At 47.9% G+C, this 21,206-nt stretch overlaps 1 protein-coding gene across 4 annotated transcripts; it reads right to left on the bottom strand.

Moving 5' to 3' along the window:
• Nucleotides 1–734: 734 nt before the first annotated feature.
• On the bottom strand, nucleotides 735–19,224 carry ube4b (ubiquitination factor E4B, UFD2 homolog (S. cerevisiae)). 4 transcript variants are annotated; one of them, XM_049022821.1, is made up of 29 exons: nucleotides 18,909–19,224; nucleotides 15,639–15,822; nucleotides 15,032–15,167; nucleotides 14,635–14,722; nucleotides 14,379–14,523; nucleotides 13,784–14,009; nucleotides 13,249–13,599; nucleotides 12,147–12,278; nucleotides 10,958–11,099; nucleotides 10,510–10,610; nucleotides 10,246–10,360; nucleotides 9,949–10,032; nucleotides 9,789–9,845; nucleotides 9,462–9,578; nucleotides 9,219–9,317; nucleotides 8,779–8,892; nucleotides 8,350–8,548; nucleotides 8,024–8,162; nucleotides 7,844–7,943; nucleotides 7,554–7,681; nucleotides 5,869–5,967; nucleotides 4,740–4,975; nucleotides 4,286–4,412; nucleotides 4,057–4,201; nucleotides 3,579–3,713; nucleotides 3,255–3,446; nucleotides 2,987–3,161; nucleotides 2,123–2,269; nucleotides 735–1,021 (listed from the first exon to the last, which is right to left on the bottom strand). In XM_049022821.1, exons 1-29 carry the CDS (start codon nucleotides 18,930–18,932, stop codon nucleotides 954–956), a joined length of 4,005 nt encoding a protein of 1,334 aa, XP_048878778.1. In that variant the 5' UTR covers nucleotides 18,933–19,224; the 3' UTR covers nucleotides 735–953. The 4 variants fall into 4 exon arrangements, with proteins under 4 accessions (XP_048878778.1, XP_048878779.1, XP_048878780.1 ...); XM_049022822.1 differs by having other exon boundaries at nucleotides 12,156–12,278; nucleotides 18,909–19,223; XM_049022823.1 differs by lacking the exon at nucleotides 12,147–12,278 and having other exon boundaries at nucleotides 18,909–19,223.
• Between the last annotated feature and the right edge of the window lie 1,982 nt (nucleotides 19,225–21,206).

Below are 21,206 nucleotides of genomic sequence, written 5' to 3'. Positions count from 1 at the left end.
CACTGTTACACTTATTATTGGTATCGTTATGGCCGTGACACTTAAAAAATGTCACGGCTGTCAGTTCACCATGACAATTCCTATTTTGACGTTGGGGGTTACATTACCAATGATCGAGATTTTAATGGCAGGTGCTATGAAGTACATGAGAACTAATATTTAACAGCAAAGTTTGGTGCAAAAGAACAACCCAGTGAACAATTATATATATATATATATATATATATATATATATATATATATATATATATATATATATGCTTACATTTAATAAGCACCATACTTTAAAGGGAAACAAGCCATCACACGGATTTTTAAGTAAAAAACGTTAGTAAAACAAATCTATTTCAAAAGGAGCTTAAGAGGTCTTCATACAGCAAGTCCTGTCTGCACGGTAACGGACGCACTCAGTCCTATGGCCATGGCGTGACCCGACACATACAACACGGGCAGTTTTAGCGTTCCGGTTTTTGGTATGATAGCTGGAATCCGTTTACTTTGGTTTAATTAAATATATTACAAAAGAAAGCAGAACTATGACCAAAAAAATTATCTATACGAATAAAATAAAGCACTAGGCTAATTAATCCAGTTCCACACTGACATAGGTTTCACCTGTAAGTGAATGTGCAACAGCAAGTTATCTATTAACCAGGCAGACCCACAAACTTAGTTCCGATCAGTGTGACGTATGTGCATTGTATGTGGGTACAGGTAAAGTCATGAACAAAACATTTTAAAAGTCTATTCTTTATTCGACTCAATATGCTCAGAGCAGACTGCCATTCAGGATTCTGCTTTACAAAACCAACAAAAGAAACAGAACCAAAAAGAGCTGGGGGGGGGAGGGATCGGGTCTTTGGTCCCCCCCCCACCCTTGCAGATGGTGCATGGGTCTGTGGAACACTGGGTGTGGGGTGGGTGAAGGGCGATGGGTGTGGGGAGAGGAGGCATCACTGGAGGTAGCGTGCCCCCTGCTTCTCCCTCATCCAGGCCTGGATGCGGTCCCTCAGGGCTGGCACTGCGCAGGGAGATCAAGCAGAGATGGCTGACACAGCTGATGGCCGTAACGGTTAACGCAGCTAATGACTATTGGCTAATACTGGCTCTCCGGTCCCTCAGTCTGACACAGGTGAGCAGGATTTACACACATTCCGACACAGAGATGAACATGGCGTGAGTGCATCACATATACACAGGTATAACCTATATATCTAAGGTAAGACCGATGGCGTCCAATGGCAGAAGAACGTAAAGGACGACACAGCTAAACAAAGGCTCATTCAGATACAGGCCGAAACAGGAGATGTCAGAATGGGATAAAGTACTATAAGATCCCATTTACTGACTAGCAGTATGGCCACACACCAAGATTCAGCAGTGGCAAATTCAATAATACAATCCTCATTGTTTTGTATTATTCTATTAACACTTGCATTGCAGTGCTTTCCCGATGTTCTCGTATCCGGTAACGGTGGGACCAAGGCACTGCCGCACAGCAGAATTTTCTGCATAGTTGAATAATACTCTTGGAAAGATTGAATTGTAACATTTCTTACACGTTAACGCTTATATTCACAGACTAATGTTTAATGTACTGATGTTTTAACATGCTGCAATATTTGATACAACACTCGGGGAAATCAGGAGCTAAACACTGGCGAAGCAGACAGAACCTCTATTGAAGCGTGCTGCTCCATAGGCTTGCACGGGAACTGAGACACATCTTGTACAGTGCTTTTCTTTGTGTTATTTTTAGTCTTGTGTAAAATTTAAGATAATTCTTAGTTATTATGAATTTTTATTCTTATATTTTAGAATTGAGCCAGACAGAGCTTTTATGGTATACAGTTGCTCACAAATGTAATCCTAAATCTCCTTTTTAAAAGCTACCAAAATGTGGTCACGGTAACTAACAGCATTCCAAGGTAACTGGTGCTCTCATATTTGGTCCAAATCGTCATTTGGTCCCTAAATTATACATTTACTGTTTGCTTACAAATGAGTGGACAGCAATGCACGCACAGAGCATTTTGCAGGTGGGTGACTGAGAGCCACCTGACTCCAGCAAGCCAATGGGAAGCCACAAGGGGGCGTGTACACCTGGGTTATGGGGACGCACCTGGCTCGAGCATGCTCTCGGTCAGTGGCTGCCTGTTGAAGGGGTCTGTGGAAGAGTTGAGCAGGTGTCGCAGGATCACGGCCCGGTCCATAATGTTCCCAGAGGGAAGCCTCACAGGATCGCTCATTAGGGTATCCATGAGCGGGTCTACCACAGACACACAAAAACCACCTTACTTAGAAATCTTTAAATAAAAAACTGAAAATTAGCAAGTCAGGTTAGTGCAGTTAACCCACAATTTATTTGATGCATACTAGCTGGTTTACTAATAAATACTTAGGCATTCGTAGCTAATCAACTGTATCTTTGGATAAACAGAGGTAAGGAGCATGCAGTGATACAGTGTGTCGCCGCACCCATCACATGATAGACCACCACGGGGGTGAGAACCTGAGCGCAGCCATGCGGCAGGCGATACCTCAGCACCACACCAGTCCAAATGGACCAGTGTTTTTTTGGTGGCTGGAGTACCAATTCTGCCACCAACCCCCAAGTCTTTCCCTGTAAGTTGGAGGACCTCCTTATAGGGCTGGATATAGATTAAGGTCATACCCAGGATGAAGCAATTGCAGGTTAAGGGCCTTGCTTAAGTGGCCAACAGAGAAGAATCACTCTGGGCCTTCACGGGATTTGAACCAGCAACCTTCCAGCTACTGGCACAGATCCCTAAGCTCAGAGCCACCACACTGGATAAAAGTGTTAGATAATTAAATATCTTCAGCAGGAGACGGGGGGGACGTCTAAGCCTTTAAACTTGCTGCTGTCTATAGGCCTGTATGAACCTCATCAGACTAGATCAAGCCCTCTTTGGTGTTAGGGTTCAGCATGTCCTTGGGCAGCGTCAAAGGTTGCATGACAACTTACCTTTGAACTCATCTGGGGCATCGCTGTAATCGATTTCTGACTGGGAGTTCCTGGCGACGATCTCCTCCACCTTCTCCGAAAGCAGCTTGAATTTCTCAATAGCGATCGTCGACTTGATGCCCGCCTTCCTCATCTTGGATATGACCTCTTCGAACAGCTCGCGGCTATACGACCGCTGGAGCAAAGAAATGTCATGTAGGCACCGCTGTAAATCAGGCAGTCAAGCTGTGTTTTACAGAGAGGTCTCGTGGGCAGGGCTGGGGCTCACCTGGTCGTCGGCGATGGCCTTGGCGAATCGCGCGCAGTTCAGCTGCAGATAGATGTCGGTCAGCTGATCTAGCAGCTTCTTGGGCTCAAAGCCATACTTCTCTGGGTTCTCCACCTTCAGATCCCGGCACTTGGGCCCGCATAGCTGCTGCAGGTTAAAGTTCAGCATGGCCGCCAAACGGGGGCCTAATTCCTGAGAAGGGAGCCCCAGAGGGTAGGTTTAGGGTACCGGAGGGCCTGTTAGGGGGTCTGTACCAGATCAGTGAGATTCCAGTGACGCATCCCAGGTGATGCACCAGGTTTACTGAGGGAGTGATAGACTTACGGGTCGCAGGAAGGGCTTCTGGACCTGCTTGGTGAGCAGGTGGAACATGTCTACGGTCTCGGTGGCCAGCGCCAGGTATGAACGGGACACCCGCTCGTCCTGAGTCAGCTGGGACTGCCGACTCTGCTGCTGCTCCTTGGGGGGGGGGGGGGGGCATACAGGCGTCATACTGTCAGCATAAATACATTAAAATGGAACATCAAGATGGCAAATCTGATGCTCATTTACACACGTTTGCGTGTTATATCAACCAACTGCACACAGGGCAATGCAGTGCGATCCACTGCTTTGAATGTTTGAATGTTAGTACAACATCACTGAATTATTTATTATGTCTTGTATGTTACGTAATCGGCTGACTGGTGTTTTAATTCAAAAGGACCTACATCTGAGTATTTAGGTTTCGTGTTACCTGCTGACCTCTGCCCTTGCATGGACCACAAGACCCCATTTAGCTGTGACCCCCCCCTCCACTGACCCTGGGCAGCTGCTCCCACTGTTCCTTGTTCTTCATCTCCTCCTGCACCTCATGGATACGCTTCAGTGACTCCAGGCTCTCGTCCAGCAGGAAAGTGGTGTCGTTGATCAGCATGTTGATGTAACGCACAAACTGCTTCCCGGAGCTGCGGTGAGAGGAGGCGGCCATGAGCACCTAGTGAGCGCTGCCGCCCTCCAGTGGTGGGGAGGATGCACAGCCACAAACCCACTTGAACTCCTCCAGGAAGGTGCCGTGGTGACTCATGTTCTGCCACAGACTCTTGAATATGGTGCTGATGTGGTAGCGGATGGTGAACTTGTCATAGAACTCGCTGGTTGCCCCCGTGTGCTCCACATCTGGGGTGAGGGACAATGATATTAACATTCTGCTAAAACGTTCTGGATTTTCTCGTGTGTCAGCTGAGAAGACACAGGTTAAAGCCCGAGTCATTTTGTCTTGAGCAGTGTTTCCCAACCGGACCCTCGGGGACCCACAGACGGTCCATGTTTTTGCTCCCTCCCAGCTCCTGGAGCAAAAAAGTGGACCAATTGGACTCATCATCTAGATTGGGAAACATTGGTCTTGTAACATGAGAACGCCAACAACATTAGAAAGATATATGGGAAATATCAGGCAGGGTGTCCCTTGCGTGCCCCACCCCCAGACCGGGCACTATCCCTCACCAGTGTAGAACTTCATAAGGGCGGGCACCAGGTGCTTGATGGCCAGCGGGTGGTTCTCCATCATCTCAGCGAAGCGCTGCGTGCGTGGCTGCACGGCGGGGTTGGTCACAAATAGCACCTCTACCAGCTTGGCGATCAGGTAGGGGTTACGGATGTAGTTCTGGCTGCAGATGAACACCACCAGGAAGGTGACGACATCCTGGATGCAAGGCTCATATAGCACCTGGGGACAGTACCTGTTACAGGAGTAGGACGCCATTATCATTGAAATTGAACTGAAGTTGAAATAAAAATACATGCACAATACTATAGAGCTAGGAGTGATGAATCGGTTATATAGGTGCCAGCTTCACTACATCGATTTGCAACGTCAGAACTCTTGGTTAACATATCGGTAACGGCCAGATATTGGGATTGGTCTGATGTATCAATCTTGGCTGATACTAACAGGTCATATTTAAACTTTATCAGTATTCAAAGCATCACCAGAGTGAAAGACATAACAATTGATATACTGGAGATGAGTGAATGTTCCACAGCGGAGGGATTCTGTCAACTTATTAAACACTTAAAAATCATCTTAAAGTATGCAACACATTTTATAATTCGTTGTTTAATCTGACCCGTAGATCAATCTTTCGTTTTCCACAAAATAAAGAACGATGTCGCATAATCCCACTAATCTGCACCAGCAAGCTAGGCAGGTCTCACCACCAGCAACCCCCAAATCAGGTAGTGCTTTTTAAAATGTCTCAGATTTTTTTCTGTACAGTTCAGTAGTTGGCCTTTTGACAATTTTACAGACGCATTCTCCCTGTTCAATATTAGCAAAAAAAAATGTTTTGAGATTCTATTTCTTTTATTCCATTAATATGTAATTAAGTTCTTACGTAATATTTGTGAATTTTTTTTCAGTGAAGTTAGGTTATCAAAATAATTAATCGATTAATCAAATCGACTCATAATAGAAATGAAAGATTTCCAATGTATTGAATCCAACAATTCATACCCCTATATAGAGCTAAATCGTTTCACATCATAAAGGCATGTTTGTTTTGTATAACAAACACGTCTGAACCTAATCTAATATTTGCTGAGCAGCTGAAAGGTGTGTCTGGGCCCAACTCACTGCACAATGAAGAGCAGGAACTCAGCTACATCCTCGATGTAGAATTCAGGCAGAGCAGCAAAGCCCATGGGAACCTCTGGATTCAATGGCAGGCTCACTCTGTAGGAGGAGGAGCTGTTAGCATCACTGCTGCTGTCACAAATACGCAGTACACAGGCTGTTAGCATCACTGCTGCTACTACAGGTACATAGTACACAGGCCGCTAGCATCACTGCTGCCGTCACATATACACAATACACAGGCCGTTAGCATCACTGCTGCTACTACAGGTACACAATACACAGGCCGTTAGCATCACTGCTGCTACTACAGGTACACAGTTCACAGGCCGTTAGCATCACTGCTGCTACTACAGGTACACAGTACACAGGCCGTTAGCATCACTGCTGCTACTACAGGTACACAGTACACAGGCCGTTAGCATCACTGCTGCTACTACAGGTACATAGTACACAGGCCGCTAGCATTACTGCTGCCGTCACATATACACAATACACAGGCCGTTAGCATCACTGCTGCTACTACAGGTACACAGTTCACAGGCCGTTAGCATCACTGCTGCTTCTACAGGTACACAGTTCACAGGCCGTTAGCATCACTGCTGCTACTACAGGTACACAGTACACAGGCCGTTAGCATCACTGTTGCTACTACAGGTACACAGTTCACAAGCCGTTAGCATCACTACTGCCATCACATATACATAGTACACAGGCCGTTAGCATCACTGCTGCTACTACAGGTACACAGTTCACAGGCCGTTAGCATCACTGCTGCTACTACAGGTACACAGTTCACAGGCCGTTAGCATCACTGCTGCTACTACAGGTACACAGTACACAGGCCGTTAGCATCACTGCTGCTACTACAGGTACACAGTTCACAAGCCGTTAGCATCACTACTGCCATCACATATACATAGTACACAGGCCGTTAGCATCACTGCTGCTACTACAGGTACACAGTTCACAGGCCGTTAGCATCACTGCTGCTACTACAGGTACACAGTTCACAGGCCGTTAGCATCACTGCTGCTACTACAGGTACACAGTTCACAGGCCGTTAGCATCACTGCTGCTACTACAGGTACACAGTTCACAGGCCGTTAGCATCACTGCTGCTACTACAGGTACACAGTTCACAGGCCGTTAGCATCACTGCTGCTACTACAGGTACACAGTTCACAGGCCGTTAGCATCACTGCTGCTATTACAGGTACACAGTACACAGGCCGTTAGCATCACTGCTGCTACTACAGATACACAATACACAGGCTGTTAGCATCATTGCTGCCGTTACATATACACAGTACACAGGCTGTTAGCATCATTGCTGCCGTCACATATACACAGTACACAGGCTGTTAGCATCATTGCTGCCGTCACATATACACAGTACACAGGCCGTTAGCATCACTGCTGCTACTACAGATACACAATACACAGGCTGTTAGCATCATTTTTGCCATCACATATACACAGTAGACAGGCTGTTAGCATCACTGCTGCTGTTACTTAATGTATGGGCATGTAGCAGCACAGCTATTATTACTGTACGTAGCTGTTAGCAGTTCACTGTTATGGTAGTCTGTGAAAGTTTTCAACACTACTGTCAATACTTACACAGGACCTGTAGCTATGCAGGTGTTAAAACAGCAGTTTGGACGGCCTCGCCTGTCACTTACTGCGGGTAGGCGGGGTCGACAATGCGCAAGAGCAGCTGGATGACAATGCTGTAGAACTGCAGGCATCTGCGCAGAAGGCTTTCGTCCAGCAAGCCGGCGTCTGCGCAGGCCTTACACCGGACCAGTTTCTAAGTACGACAAACAAATGCATCAAATGGATGGCAGCTGGAACATGATGCTTGTGTTGCACATTTGCCCATTATACACCCTGCACAGTTCGGATGAGGGACTTTCCCAGTTCTGTTATCCAGTCCTCCCTGCAATAAACCAACAATGGCCTCCTGACCCACCTTTAGCTGGCCCTTGCACCTCTTCAGCATCTCCCTGTGTCTGGGAGCCAGCGGAGAATCCTTCCATTGGCTCTCGCTGTTCTTCAGCTCCTCGACGGTCCTGTAAATGCACATATAGGAGGGCTAAGGGGCTGCAGTGACAGACACTTGATTCCACTGCCAGTCCCGGCCGTCACCTACCTGTTGAGCTCCCGGATGGCCCGCAGACGCCGGATGTACCGCCGACAGCCGGGCAGGATGGACAGGTGGTGGGTGTGAAGTGTCAGAAAGAAGCACTCTGTGGGGAACTTGGGCTCTGAGAACCTCGATGAGTCGTTATCTGGGTGAAGTGCAATACGCCGTTTCACACGAGGTGGAGTGTTACAAGAGGCCTCTCAGAGTGGCTCATCATCACGAAGGGACCGAGCATGCTCCGTGCGTTCATCCGAGCCTGAACGGTCAGGCCACGAGACCTCGCAGACTGCCTCCCCTTTAACCAGTAGGAACGCTCGCCCGAGAACACTCACGCATCTCGGCCAACCAGCTCTTCAGCTCCTCCATGGAGGCCTTTAGTCGCGTCTCCTCGGTGCTGACGCTCAGGCGGCACCGTGGGTGGAAGATGTACGAGGGGTCGACAGTCTCCAGCTTGATCTTCGTGCTCAGTTGCTGCAGCACCCACAGGAAGTTCAGCATGAAGCCATCCGTGGACACCAGCTTGTCGTCCGTCTGGAGTGGCAGGGAGATCCAAGTGTGAGAGAGAGCGGGAGAGGCAGAGAGGGTGAGAAAGATAGAGGGAAAGAGGCAGAAAGAGAAAGGGAGAGGAGAGAGAGAGGCAGATATAGAGAAAAAGAGAGGCAGAGTTTCCTAGAACGTTCCTCTTGGTGTTTACATATCCAAAAGCTCCAACCCAAAGGACTGTGGGACATTTCTCACTACGTGAAGAAAGGGCGAGCTACCTGCATCTGAGCTTTGCGGACATTGCGGTTGACCAGGGCAGCCATGTAGTTGAGCGCTGCCTCTCTGGTCTCTCCATTCAGCAGGATGTTGTGTAGTATCTTGAAGAGATCGCCCTGATGGAAAGCAGGAAGAAGGCGGCTTTACCACACACCGCGGTAAAGAAAGCGGCGCGATGGGCTGAAGGACATCAAAGAGAGTGCCCTGAGAGATGAACAACACCCAAAAGAGTTTGTTGTATCTAGAAGGGAGACAGGTGGCCAAAGACAGCGAGGCAGAGAGATGGAGATGCACTGGGACTGGGATGGGTTAGGGATAAAGACAGACAGAAACAGAGGCTGAGAGGGATGAGAGGGATGAGACGGCGAGAGGGAGAGATGGGGAAAGAAAGAAGGGCAGGGATCCAGAGAGACTGAGAGGCAGCGAGAAAGCTAGGTCATACCCGGGCCAGTTCCAGGTAGTGCTGCAGGGACTGGCTGACCACGCGCGTGTTCTCCAGGGTGATCGCGGGCCCTGAGAAGTACTTGTCCCCAACTCTGGCCTAGAGGATTAGAGAGAGCTGACACTCCAAGCCCAAACCACTCAGGAGCTCTACGTTTGTCTGTTGCCAAAATGCTAACCACAGCAAAACAATCTAGATGCTATGGAGTGCGGGGAATGATTCTGGTGGCTCTGGGGAACTCACGTCGTCCTCAGCGAAGACAGACAGACTGAAGAAGGAGCCCAGGAAGGACAGCCGCTGCAGCTCTCTGCCCGTGGCGCCACTCAGGGGCTCGGGGCACCAAAGGGGCATGGAGGTCATCTGAATTCAGGTGGATTATAATTATCGAGTCAGTACAGGAGCCACAGTGGTGGGCAGACGTGTCAGAGACATAAGAACACAGATGGCAGACACAATTACTAGCGGAATAGCGGTTAAAAAAATTACAAATAAATAAAGACAAAGACGAAAAAACTACCCCACACATACAGCTGAGCTCCTCCCCCCAATACACATACCTGCATCACTTACCAAATTGCATACAGGGTGTGTTTTCCCAAACTTTATTTCACACAACTCTGCTAAAGCCTGCAGGATGCGAGACCAAAGACAATATAAAAATCCATTATCAACTCCAGCACTTTGTGGGTCACATGACCATCATGGGCCAATAAGCCAAACAAACACCTACCATCAAGGGATATTTAAAACTGTCACTGTCAAATGAGCTCTCCTTCACTGCATGGGCCAGGCCTTGGAGGATGGGAATGAATATCTGTAGAACAGAAGTGTTATTACTGACACACTGCTTCCACATCTTGGCAAGGCCCAGTAACGGGTGATGTAATCAGTGTTTTATAGCACTAGCATAGTCAGCCCACAAAGCTGCTAGCATAGCCATTTTTTGGTCAATATATAAAACGATCTTATAGAATGCAGTCCTGAAGTCGTTTCTGTGGATCCACGCACATTTCTAAGCAAGCCTCACCTGTCTGAACACCTCCTCTTCCTGGTGAGTCATGCGGACCAGCTCCTGGATGAAGCCGTAAGGAAGGTTCCGGCACAACATGTAGGGGACCAGCAGGGGGTGCTGTAGCAGGGATCTAGGCCAGCAGAGATGGTAGACCAGAATCAAGAGCAGCTGCAGCTCACAACTAGATAGTTGTAATGCACTGAGCCACACGCCGCCCCATATAACTGCCCCCCCCCCCTAATGTGACAAAGCCTCTGACTGGTGGCAGGTGTCACTCACCGAGGCTGTGTCAAGGCCCCCTGCAGTACCAGGGCGGCGTGGGAAATGCACTGGGAGCGGATGTTGCTGAGCAGCTGGCTGACCAGGGGCTGGCTGCATACCTGCGGGGGGGGAGGGGGGTGCACCTGTCAATCACAGGCTCTGTCCAACAGAGCAACACCACATCTTCACCAGCCATCTGTACATTACACTCTCTCAGCGTTCATGAACGCCCCAAGTACAATTTATTCTAACACCACTCATGGAGTATTTTCAAAACATGTTATTTTAAGTATCTTCACAAGATACTGTAGAATTACATTGGAAAACGAATCAGTACAGAGAAACACAACATGGGAAAAAATAGAAATAGCTGGATATTCCACACCAAAAACGGGAATACAAAAATAGAAATTATGACGTTGGAGAACTTAAAAAGATGTGAGGAGAGAGAGACAGCTTGGCCTGCCTTGGGAGCCTTCCTCTCCTCCATGCCCACGCTGTCGAAGCGCTCGATGAGGTAGTTCAGCATCTCTGTCTCCTTGCAAGCTTCGATGGTGAATCGGTCGCTGGTGGGATCAGAGGCCACGCCTCCTCCAGAGGCACCCAGACTGTGGGGAGGGATGAGGATTAGCATCTATGACACAAGCCACCCCCCCACCCCCCCCCCCGTCACCGGACAACTCTGGTTGCTGAGAGCAAGCAGCCCAGCTCTCTGGCAGTTCTGCCACAGGGGGGAACCACACCGCGCACCAACAATGAGAACCTTGGGTCGCTGAAAGCAGGAAGCTGGCAGAGAACCGGGACATGTTCCAGTGGAAACCTAACCAGCACCAATCACAGTCTACTATCTGCACAAGAAATGTATTCAAGACAGGCCAACAAAACAGGGTCCGAAACTGACAGCATGAGATACAACTTCAGGTACAAATGTTCACAGGCTCACCTTCAGCCACCACACCAGCCTCTCCGCTCCAAAATCCAAAGGCTGCACTTCTAGGCATTGGCTACACTACACCAGAAGACCTGCCCTCCGTCACGTTCATCCACAAGACCAATGGCGCCATGACGTTCCACACCAAGCCTCTCCAACCCCACACTCCGTCATTAGACACTTTATTCCACAGATCACACAGACCACCCAATGGGCACACTTCCCAACAAGCGTCACACAAACCCCAAACGTTAACTGCGTGGTTTTAACATTACATGTCCTGGCTCATGATCAGAAACACTTCTCTGCAGATGCCATCTACATTAAATGCAAAATACCTCAAAATGTACCTGTAAGGACCTAGCCAAAAGGATTTCACTATTTATCTGTAAGGCCAAAAAAAATTCCATATTTGCTAAAAAGAGGAAAACAAACAAAGAAAATACAAAACGCTCCTCCTTCCAAACTGCATGTCTGACAGTTATGGGCACTTTTGTTGGTGAGTTACTGTTAATCTGATTTAACTGAACGCACACCACGCAACACATGTAGTGAACCACAACTCACAGTCTCAGTTTCCCAGGGATGTGGATGGGCTACCCACGCGGGAAACTGGAGGGGTTATAGGTGAGACCACCAAAGCAGCAGCGAGGCTAGCAAATGGGGTTAAAGGTCAGGCTGCAGCACATGGGAGAGTCAAAGGTCAGGAACATGCTCAACACACCACAGGTACCTGGACCCAAAAGTCACCCTAGAAAACTCGTCCTCCTCATCCTCCTCCGGCTCTTCCTCGCCGCTGTCCTCGGACTGGTCAGAAAGGGCGAAGAACAGGAGGGAAAGGGGGTTGTCGTAGAAACTGGGCCACGGCAGGGGGGTGGGAAGTGAAATGGAAAGGTGGGATGAAATATCAGCACTAAAAAAAGGAATGAGCACAAGAGGAACAGAGAAAAGACGGGGGGGCACCCAGGCCATCACACACTCCTATTAAGGGATGCTACCCACTGTAGTTAAACATATACACAAACACACACACCAAAAGCCTGCTGTGGGCAGGGATCCATGTCATTCATCAAGGACAGCCAATCACAAATGGCGGCGTCAAGTCAACATACTTTGGTGGCTTCAGTGACACAGAGTCAGAGAAGCGATCTACACAAAGCAAACGTAACTCTGGGGCCAGGCAGGGGGAAAGACAGAAAGATGAGCTGGGAGGAGGAAGGACAGGAACAGAACGCAGACGGAAACACAGAAGGACACCACAGGTCTCAGGCAGACCAACAGGACAGCTAGAAATCCCAGGCATGATCAAGTGAGGTGGCACAGCGTAACAAACAGAGGGGCCTTTCGTATTGGATGTGCCTGGATGCAACTGGCATACATTCCACACCAATCCAAGAAACTATATAAACTGCTTTGTAAACACACCCCCAATTTCACTGGAATGGGCAATGATCCGTCTACTTAAGGGCACTGGTTTTTCTAGAAGTCTGGAGAAAATGTAGAATCCGCTGTGACCGGTGCATTTTCTATTGAGCCGGAAACTAAGAGGGCCGTGGAATTCGGAACTTATTCTCAGAAACTTGGGGACAAGGCTGTAATAAGACCTTTCTCTGATGTGTGCCTCATGTGTATCAGGGGTTTGTCGTGTCCAAAAATGCCCTTGTGTTACATACATGGGAAGCAAACACTGAACTTGCACAAAGACAACAAAAACTCCAGCAACAAGCATTAGTTAGTCAGGCAGGCCAACAAAGGATGAGACTTGGGAGAATCTCCTCTAGACAATTAGCGAGAGCTGTTCCAGACCTACACTGCTCACTCTGTACCTAGTTGGGGCCTGGCTGGTTTGAGGACTCCTCTGGGTCACAGCACCTGGTGAGCCACGCAGCTGGGGGAGGAGCACGCTCCTGTGTGGGCGTGGTGACTGGGAGTGGGCGGAGACAGGGCTGGCACCAGGGAGAGAGGTGGGGCCCCACGGTGAGTAGGGGCGGTACCTCGCACTGATTGGCAGAGGTACAGAGGCGGGGCCACGGAGGGCGGGGACAGGGGAACGGGGCCGAGAAGCCAGAGGTGCGGAAGAGGGAGCAGTCACAGGTGTGGTGGGGGCTGCCGGAAGAGATGGGGGGGGCATCCGCACAACGCTCAGAGCCTGCGGATGAGGACTGCACGCGTACAGACTGGAAATGACACAGGAAAACACCGGGCTAAATAATCAGACAGCTCTAACAGAAAAAAACAACAGCAAAGAGCGTGTGTCAGGCTGTTTTTCAGGATACGGGCGTGTGTAGATCTCTGTACAGGTTTCTGTTTGCGTGTCTGCCATGCGTCTGTAGGGTTGGTTTGTGAACGTCTGAGACTCGCCTGCAGGGGGAGCCGGCTCCAAAGGAGCCAGCAGGGGCAATCATAGGACTGCCCCCCTGGCTCGAGGGCGCCGCTAGTGTCAGGTGGCGATCGGGAGATCTGGCCGCTGCAATGGGCGGTGATGTCGCCGTCAGACTGGCAAAGGGGTTGTCGTCCCGCGACTGGGTGGACATCATCAGAACCTCCATTAGGATCTGGCCAATCAAGTCCTTAAAGTCAGAGAAAACTGGGGTAGGGGTGGGAGAAGGGTGGGGGCAAGTTTAAGGGAAACCAATGGAGCTTGATTCTTTACATCTTGAAGCACTGAAAACAGATTGGTGATTTGGCAGGTGGATGGATTAATTGTTGGATCGATGGATGTAAGGACAGAGAGATGCGTGGATGAAGGGATGACTGAAAGGAGGCGTGGATTTACGGATGGATGGATGATAAATTTATGTATTTCAGTAGAGACTGATGCATGGATGAATGGAGAAGGTAGCTACATGGATCTATGGTTTTATGGAATGATGAACAAACAGTTACATATAACTAATGGATGGGCTGGTTGACAGTTTTTTTAGGTAAACAAACAAAGCCCAGATCTCAACCCTACCTTGTTTGGGGCTCTGCTGAAACTCAGCGGCGAGCATCGGCAGGAAGATAACGTCACGGCTACGATCCTTCCAGGAAACGCGCAAGATCTTACAGACGAGCTGCAGGGCCTGCTCCTCTGTCACGTCAGGGCTGGGGGCCGAGTCCTGCAGCGGCGGGCAAAACATGCAGGTTCACTAACCTCAATCTGCCAATAGTGGGCCAGCCAGTACACGACAACCAATAGGGGGTGATGCGAGGTTGCCCTGCCTGCTCACCTTGTCTGAGAGGTTCCTCTTCTCCCTGCGGTCAGTGTCCTCTACTTCCATGTTTTCTATCCCCGAGTCCACATCTACCTGTGACAAGCTGGTACAAGGAAAACGGGGGTCACAAGATTGATCACGGTTCACAGGGTCAATCGGGGGGGGGGGGGTCACAGAAGGTTCATACAGGGAGCTGGGCATAGGCAGCCATGTCAGATTCATTGACATCAATTTGATTGGTCTATATTTTACATTTTTTTACATACACTTTGCTAGGAAGGTCTCAGGGACTCAACCTTAAGCTGCCAGCTCCCTTTCAAGACAGCACCCCCTAGTGCTTCCCTGCAAACGGTGCATTTTCACCAGCACAGTGTAATCAAAATGGACCCTGCCATGACCCGGCTACCCTCACCTCTTCTCACAGGCGGCCGTGTCTATGTCCATGCTCTGTGAGCGGGACAGTGTCTGCGACTGAGTCTCCAGGCTGTTGGATGGTGAGCTGGACAGGGAGCTGACTCCCTCGCTGCTCTGACTGCGGTATGCTACTCCTGGGGGCGAGAAGGGGACAATGTGCAGGGCAACGCACCCACAACGTTTTGTTAAGGTTCGGCAAATGGAAATTCCCCAGATCCCCTTCAGAGTACACCCAGTAGTCTCTTTGGCTGGATCGCCTTTAGTCCCAGAGAGTCCAAATTATTAATGATGTCTCTAGAAGGTCGTGTAGAGGAGGAGGATGAGGATTATTCTGCATCTCTCTTTAACGTAAGAGGGAGCCAGTCACATCCAGGACACACGCTCTCACTACAGACTATGTGCGTGAACCTTGAGGTCATGACTGAAAAGGCAACAGAGAGCTCCCTCACTGGAATCCCAGCATGAAAAATGTCAGTACATTACGAGAGCTTGACTTTTCTTTTCGTCCACTGTGACAAAGGGCCCATTAAGGCCTAGTCAGCGATGACCCCCCCCCCTTCCCCGTTAAGTCAGGACCGCCGATTTTCAGCCTCGGGCAAGCTTACCGGTGGCCCCGATGGGAGAGGTGGCAGGAGTCATACTGTGGACGCTGAGCCCCAGGGCCTGCGGAGGGGCGTGCGGCGGGCCTGGCGGGGTCTCCCTCTGTGGCGAGGTCAGGGGGGTGCTGAGGGGCGTGGTGGGCTGCGACGTCTGCCCTCCCGCCAGCCGGGCTAGACGTCTTCTCCGGATCTGCGGCAAAGACCTGGCGGTCAGACACTGCCAACCAGCCAGGACACTTCAGCCCGTATCCCAAGGCACCCCAGACAGTTGGGACCCCCACGTTATCTGCTACATTGTCATGGTGCAAGTTTTTATTACTTAATGAGACGTATAAACTTGTTTTCTTTTACACGATTTGGGTATCTTTTCTGTGGGAGGTAAAACAAAGGCTGTTGGCTGCAGAGATTCACAGTACAAATCATCCAGCCTCTCCGGAGGATTGTGGGAAAGTGAGAGCATACCAAAGATGCCTCAGCCCTAAAAAAACTGGAATGAAAGGCATGTGGTGGTTAAATCAATTAAATGGGTTCATTTTTATTTCGGCGACAATTAATAAAAGAGGGACCATCACCGATGTAGGTATTTGGGTAGGTTAATAATACAGAGGGGCTCCCTCTGCGACCTTGAACGTCATGTGCAAACCAAAATAAATAAATAAAATAAATCGAGATATCTGATGCAAGGCAAAGGCACCGCTGAAACCCCTGCAACGCTGCATAAAAATACACCAGAGTTTAGCAATATTTATTTTCCCCCAAAAACTCCATTGGGCGGGTCACATACACCTTCTCCCACAGAGAATACAGGGGAGCCTATTATATCAGTGAACTGTGAACAGCCTTATAAGTCATAAAGAGATTCTCAGTTCTGCTTCAGAATATGACTCTGAAAATGTGATTTTTAGCCCACAAAACAAGCAGAAAGGAAGAAAAAAAATCTACAGATAAATTTACACCTCAGTTTCTGCTAATGCTCAGGTTCCAGTCATAATAATAAAAGACCCCCCCGTCCCCCACAAAAAAAACCCACTTGGTTGAGTTGATGTGGATTTGTTTGGGGATTCAGAATCTCGATCCAGTTTAAGATCTACTTACATTTCTTTAAATGTTAAAATCACGATGGTCATCTCATGCTCATTTTTTGCCACTTGGAATATTATTTACCATTGATGACACACATATACACATATATATAGATACAGGAAGACTTAGTACATTAGTTTTAAGTGCAGGCCCACATTGTTTGCACTGGATATATTTTTCTTCACTGGACATACTATTGTGAAGACCTCCTTGTCACTTGTTGCCAGTATGTCACACCATGGTCCAGGGAGAACCTTATCTCCTGCCTTTGTATACTTATTTACAGATAGTACAACAAACATCCTGACTTGACTTAACTTCATGTCCAGTTTACTACTGATAAATCACTGGGTGCTGATCCTCCGTTAGGGAAGCCGCGTGATACTGTCCTTTATTAATGGATGTTTTGCAGTTATTTGGGGATGCACTTACAATAAGTGTGGGGCTGAAGAATCAGGGCCAAATCTGTATCAGACTCCACTGCAACCACCCTCTGTATTACACACCCTGCCAGGCCAACAAGCATCTTTAGACCCCACAGACTGCAGTGAAGTGCATCTGGCTCTGGCTGGAGAAGTGGCGATTTCTCGATGCCGCCGACTAGCCACCTGTAAATGCTTGGCAAAATTCACAGGCCACCTCTACAGGTCTTCCTATCAGCATCCAGTGATGACTCCCCCAGCGAACATAACTATCCCTCCAAAGGCAGAATAACGCAATGAGTGACAGAATTCCTCCTGCAAGTCATGGCTCATTATGTGCGCAGCAAGCTTACTAGCTAAGGCTCCCAGACCCATCCACCACATGCTGTTCATAGCTATGTAAACCAGCTGTACTAGCAGTGCCTTCATAATGCTGGTGGTATGAAGCATTGTGTCCTGTAGATGTACAAGTGTAGAGCATTGTTGTGACTGTTTTATTGTGCACATCTGTGTCAGTATTGGCTTCCTTTTAATATTTAGCTAAACCAACGTTGGGCTAACAGAGCAGGACTGAACACAAACCCGTTCGTGCAATTTTATCTTACTCCCCCTAATAGCACAAAGCCGGGGGGGGAACCAGGACACCGAAAGTACAACTGGCTTCTCCTTCAAACATGCTGGGCTCACAGTGTCAGATGGCTGAATGGATACTGGTAGGTGACTTTTTAAATGTTGTGTTCCAGTTAAAAAAGTATGAGCACTCAAATGACACACTAAACATTTCATAACAGTCATCCAGTACCATATTCAGAATTATTACTGATGGACTTTGACATCATTTGCAAAAGTCCAAAAGATATAAAATAGATCAACTATAGTGGGTCAAACATACAGAAAAATATTTTACGCCTGGTATCATGTTTTTTACATACAACTTATTTAACAATGATGATCATAGCCTGTTCAAGGCAGTTCCTTAAGTTTGATTGATCCATACAGGCAAACTGGCATAATATTATACTCTTTTCCACAGATGCTGTTCCGTATACAAGTATGGAAATCTCTGTCTTCACTGGAAACAGAGAAAGAATACAGAAAAGTAATCGATATATTTTGCAACGGCAGGATTTAAGAAAATTTTAAGTAATACATTTACGAGAGTATTGGATATAGCCAATGTGTACTTTAAAATGTATATGGAATATTTCATAAATACGCAATATGGGAGCGATTAGTAAAATCCCTTTGTGAACTCATATGACTTCCTACATGTACAATCAAAACGTTGTCTACGTCAGCCGAAATAATGGCAGCCGGGGAACCCCCCCTCCCCCCCAAAAAAAACACTATATTACAAGGCGAAGGTAATTGTGTGTTTTAAACAACTTTCCTCAGCTAGCCAGGCAGACAGCAACATCTGCACAGAGTAATAACTGTGAACGTAAACAGGATCATCGCTTTCCTTCGGAGCGGGGAGGGAGACATTTCACAGTACGATACGCACAATAAAATGACAAGCTACGAGCCATCTACGCATACAATCAGATAAGATTAATACATTAAAAGGATATGAATTGGAAAAAGTTCGATGTCAATGCTCGGCCTAAAGTCCCACGACAACAAAACGGTGATGAGGAAGAGTATTCTGTGGCAGCGTGATAGCTAGCTAGATGAACAGAAGACTAAACAGCTAAGGCATATGTCGAAGGTAAAAAAACAAAAATATATTCATCAGATACTTATTTTAGATTTTAAGGCACATAAATCTTACCTCGTCGGCACTCAACTCTTCCATCTCTTTTTTGTTATCTGCTAGCTAATTTCAATTTCACTTCTAGCCAGCTAACCTTCTATTCCAAATTTAGTATGACCAAAAGTGCATAGTCTTACGCATACGACAAATCTCTGAAAGTCTTGCTTACTTTAATATATACGTTTAAAATTATATAACCATAAGGGTTGTATTTTTCCGGACTATTTCTAACGGGAATCTATAATGAAACAAACACAAAGTATTATTCATCAAAACAACAACGCCGCCATTTTGGAAGTGGAGGGTCACGTGACCGCAATCTTGGCAGCCGCGAGCAGGCTGGCCTGAGGAGCCAATCAGCACCGTCGGATCGGATAAGCGAAAAGGGACGATGGGCGGCGCTGCTGCTGGGGAGGAGAGTTTACCCGTAGCCGTTCTTCCGCGGTGCTGCTGTCGACGACCTCCAGGGCAAAGGCTGTGGGGTTATTTAAATACTACGCTGCCGGTATTGCTGCTATAAAGGTTGACACGGACTTCACGCTGTGAAGATCCCAACTTGTTTCCAGAGGGTGCTGTCAAATCAGTTATCTCATGGCTTTGCAGACCCCAGTTCATAGCCGGTCCTGCTGGGAAAGTTCGGCGTCCTTAATCATCACGCTACTTGATATTCTTCTGGAACTGTCAGCATAGCCGTTTAATGTTTTTCCCTCTAAACCTGGGGGTTAAAAATCGGCTTTGACAGTCCTGTGCAATGCTCACACCTGCAGCCTGTGAAAACTACCTGCCACCATGGCAACGTGCATATAAAATAGCCAGTTGAAAAGGAGAATCCCTGTAAGGATTCACTTGAGCAGAAGATTTGGTCCATCAGCACGCTTGCTGTATGCTGTAAAGTGAACTGCTGTGGTGTGTCAGGTTATTAGCTAGTAGAAACGTGGAAAATAACCTGTATACAAACAAAAACCCAAGACGAGAAAGAAATGGTCCCGACATAACATATAGCCATTAGACTTTCCTTATGCATTTTCTTTTATAGTTGAAACATGCCTATGAATTTTATTGGGGAATTCCCAAGACTGGAACAACATGAAAATTATACATTTCATGTAGGCCTGTCCCCATATATCATGTTGGCGTGTCCCCGTATATCATGTTGGCGTGTCCCCGTATATATCACGTGGGCGTGTCCCCATATATCACGTTGGCGTGTCCCCGTATATCATGTTGGCGTGTCCCCGTATATCATGTTGGGCTGTCCCCGTATATCATGTTGGCGTGTCCCCGTATATCATGTTGGCGTGTCCCCGTATATCATGTTGGCGTGTCCCCGTATATCATGTTGGGCTGTCCCCGTATATCATGTTGGCGTGTCCCCGTATATCATGTTGGCGTGTCCCCGTATATCACGTGGGCGTGTCCCCATATATCACGTTGGCGTGTCCCCGTATATCATGTTGGCGTGTCCCCATATATCATGTTGGTGTGTCCCCATATATTACGTGGGCGTGTCCCCATATATCATGTTGGTGTGTCCCCGTATATCATGAAAGCCATTAGACTTTCCTTATGCATTTTCTTTTATAGTTGAAACATGCCTATGAATTTTATTGGGGAATTCCCAAGACTGGAACAACATGGAAATTATACATTTCATGTAGGCCTGTCCCCATATATTACGTGGGCGTGTCCCCATATATCATGTGGATGCCCCCCCCCATATCATGTGGGCATGTCCCCATATTCCCATATATCATGTGGGCATCCCCCCCATATCATGTTGGTGTGTCCCCATATATCATGTGGGCATCCCCTCCCATATCATGCTAGTGTGTCCCCGTATATCATGGGGGCGTTTCCCCATGTATTATGTGGGCATCTCCCCCCCTCATATCATGTGGGCGTGTCCCCATATTCCCATATATCATGTGGGCATCCCCCCCCATATCATGTTGGTATGTCCCTGTATATCATGGGGGCGTTTCCCCATGTATTATGTGGGCATCTCCCCCCCCCCCCCCCCCATATCATGTGGGCGTGTCCCCATATTCCCATATATCATGTGGGCTTTTCCCCTTATACCATGTAGGTGCCCCCCATATCGCGTGTCTCCATATATTGTGTGACCATTTCCCCATATATCATGTGGGCACCCCCCCCACATTGTGTGGCCGTGTCCTCATATATCGTGTAGGCGTGTCCCTATATATTGTGTGGGTGTGTCCCATATATAATGTGGGTGTGTATATATAATATCAAGATTCGTGTTTCTATGGGGGAAAACACAGACAGGGTTGGTGTCCCATTGAAAAAAAATAC

Source organism: Brienomyrus brachyistius, chromosome 8 (genome assembly GCF_023856365.1).
Source record: "Brienomyrus brachyistius isolate T26 chromosome 8, BBRACH_0.4, whole genome shotgun sequence".
NCBI lineage: Eukaryota > Metazoa > Chordata > Actinopteri > Osteoglossiformes > Mormyridae > Brienomyrus > Brienomyrus brachyistius.
The sequence above is the reverse complement of the archived record's forward strand: the minus strand, read 5'-3'. Positions and strand labels throughout refer to the sequence as shown.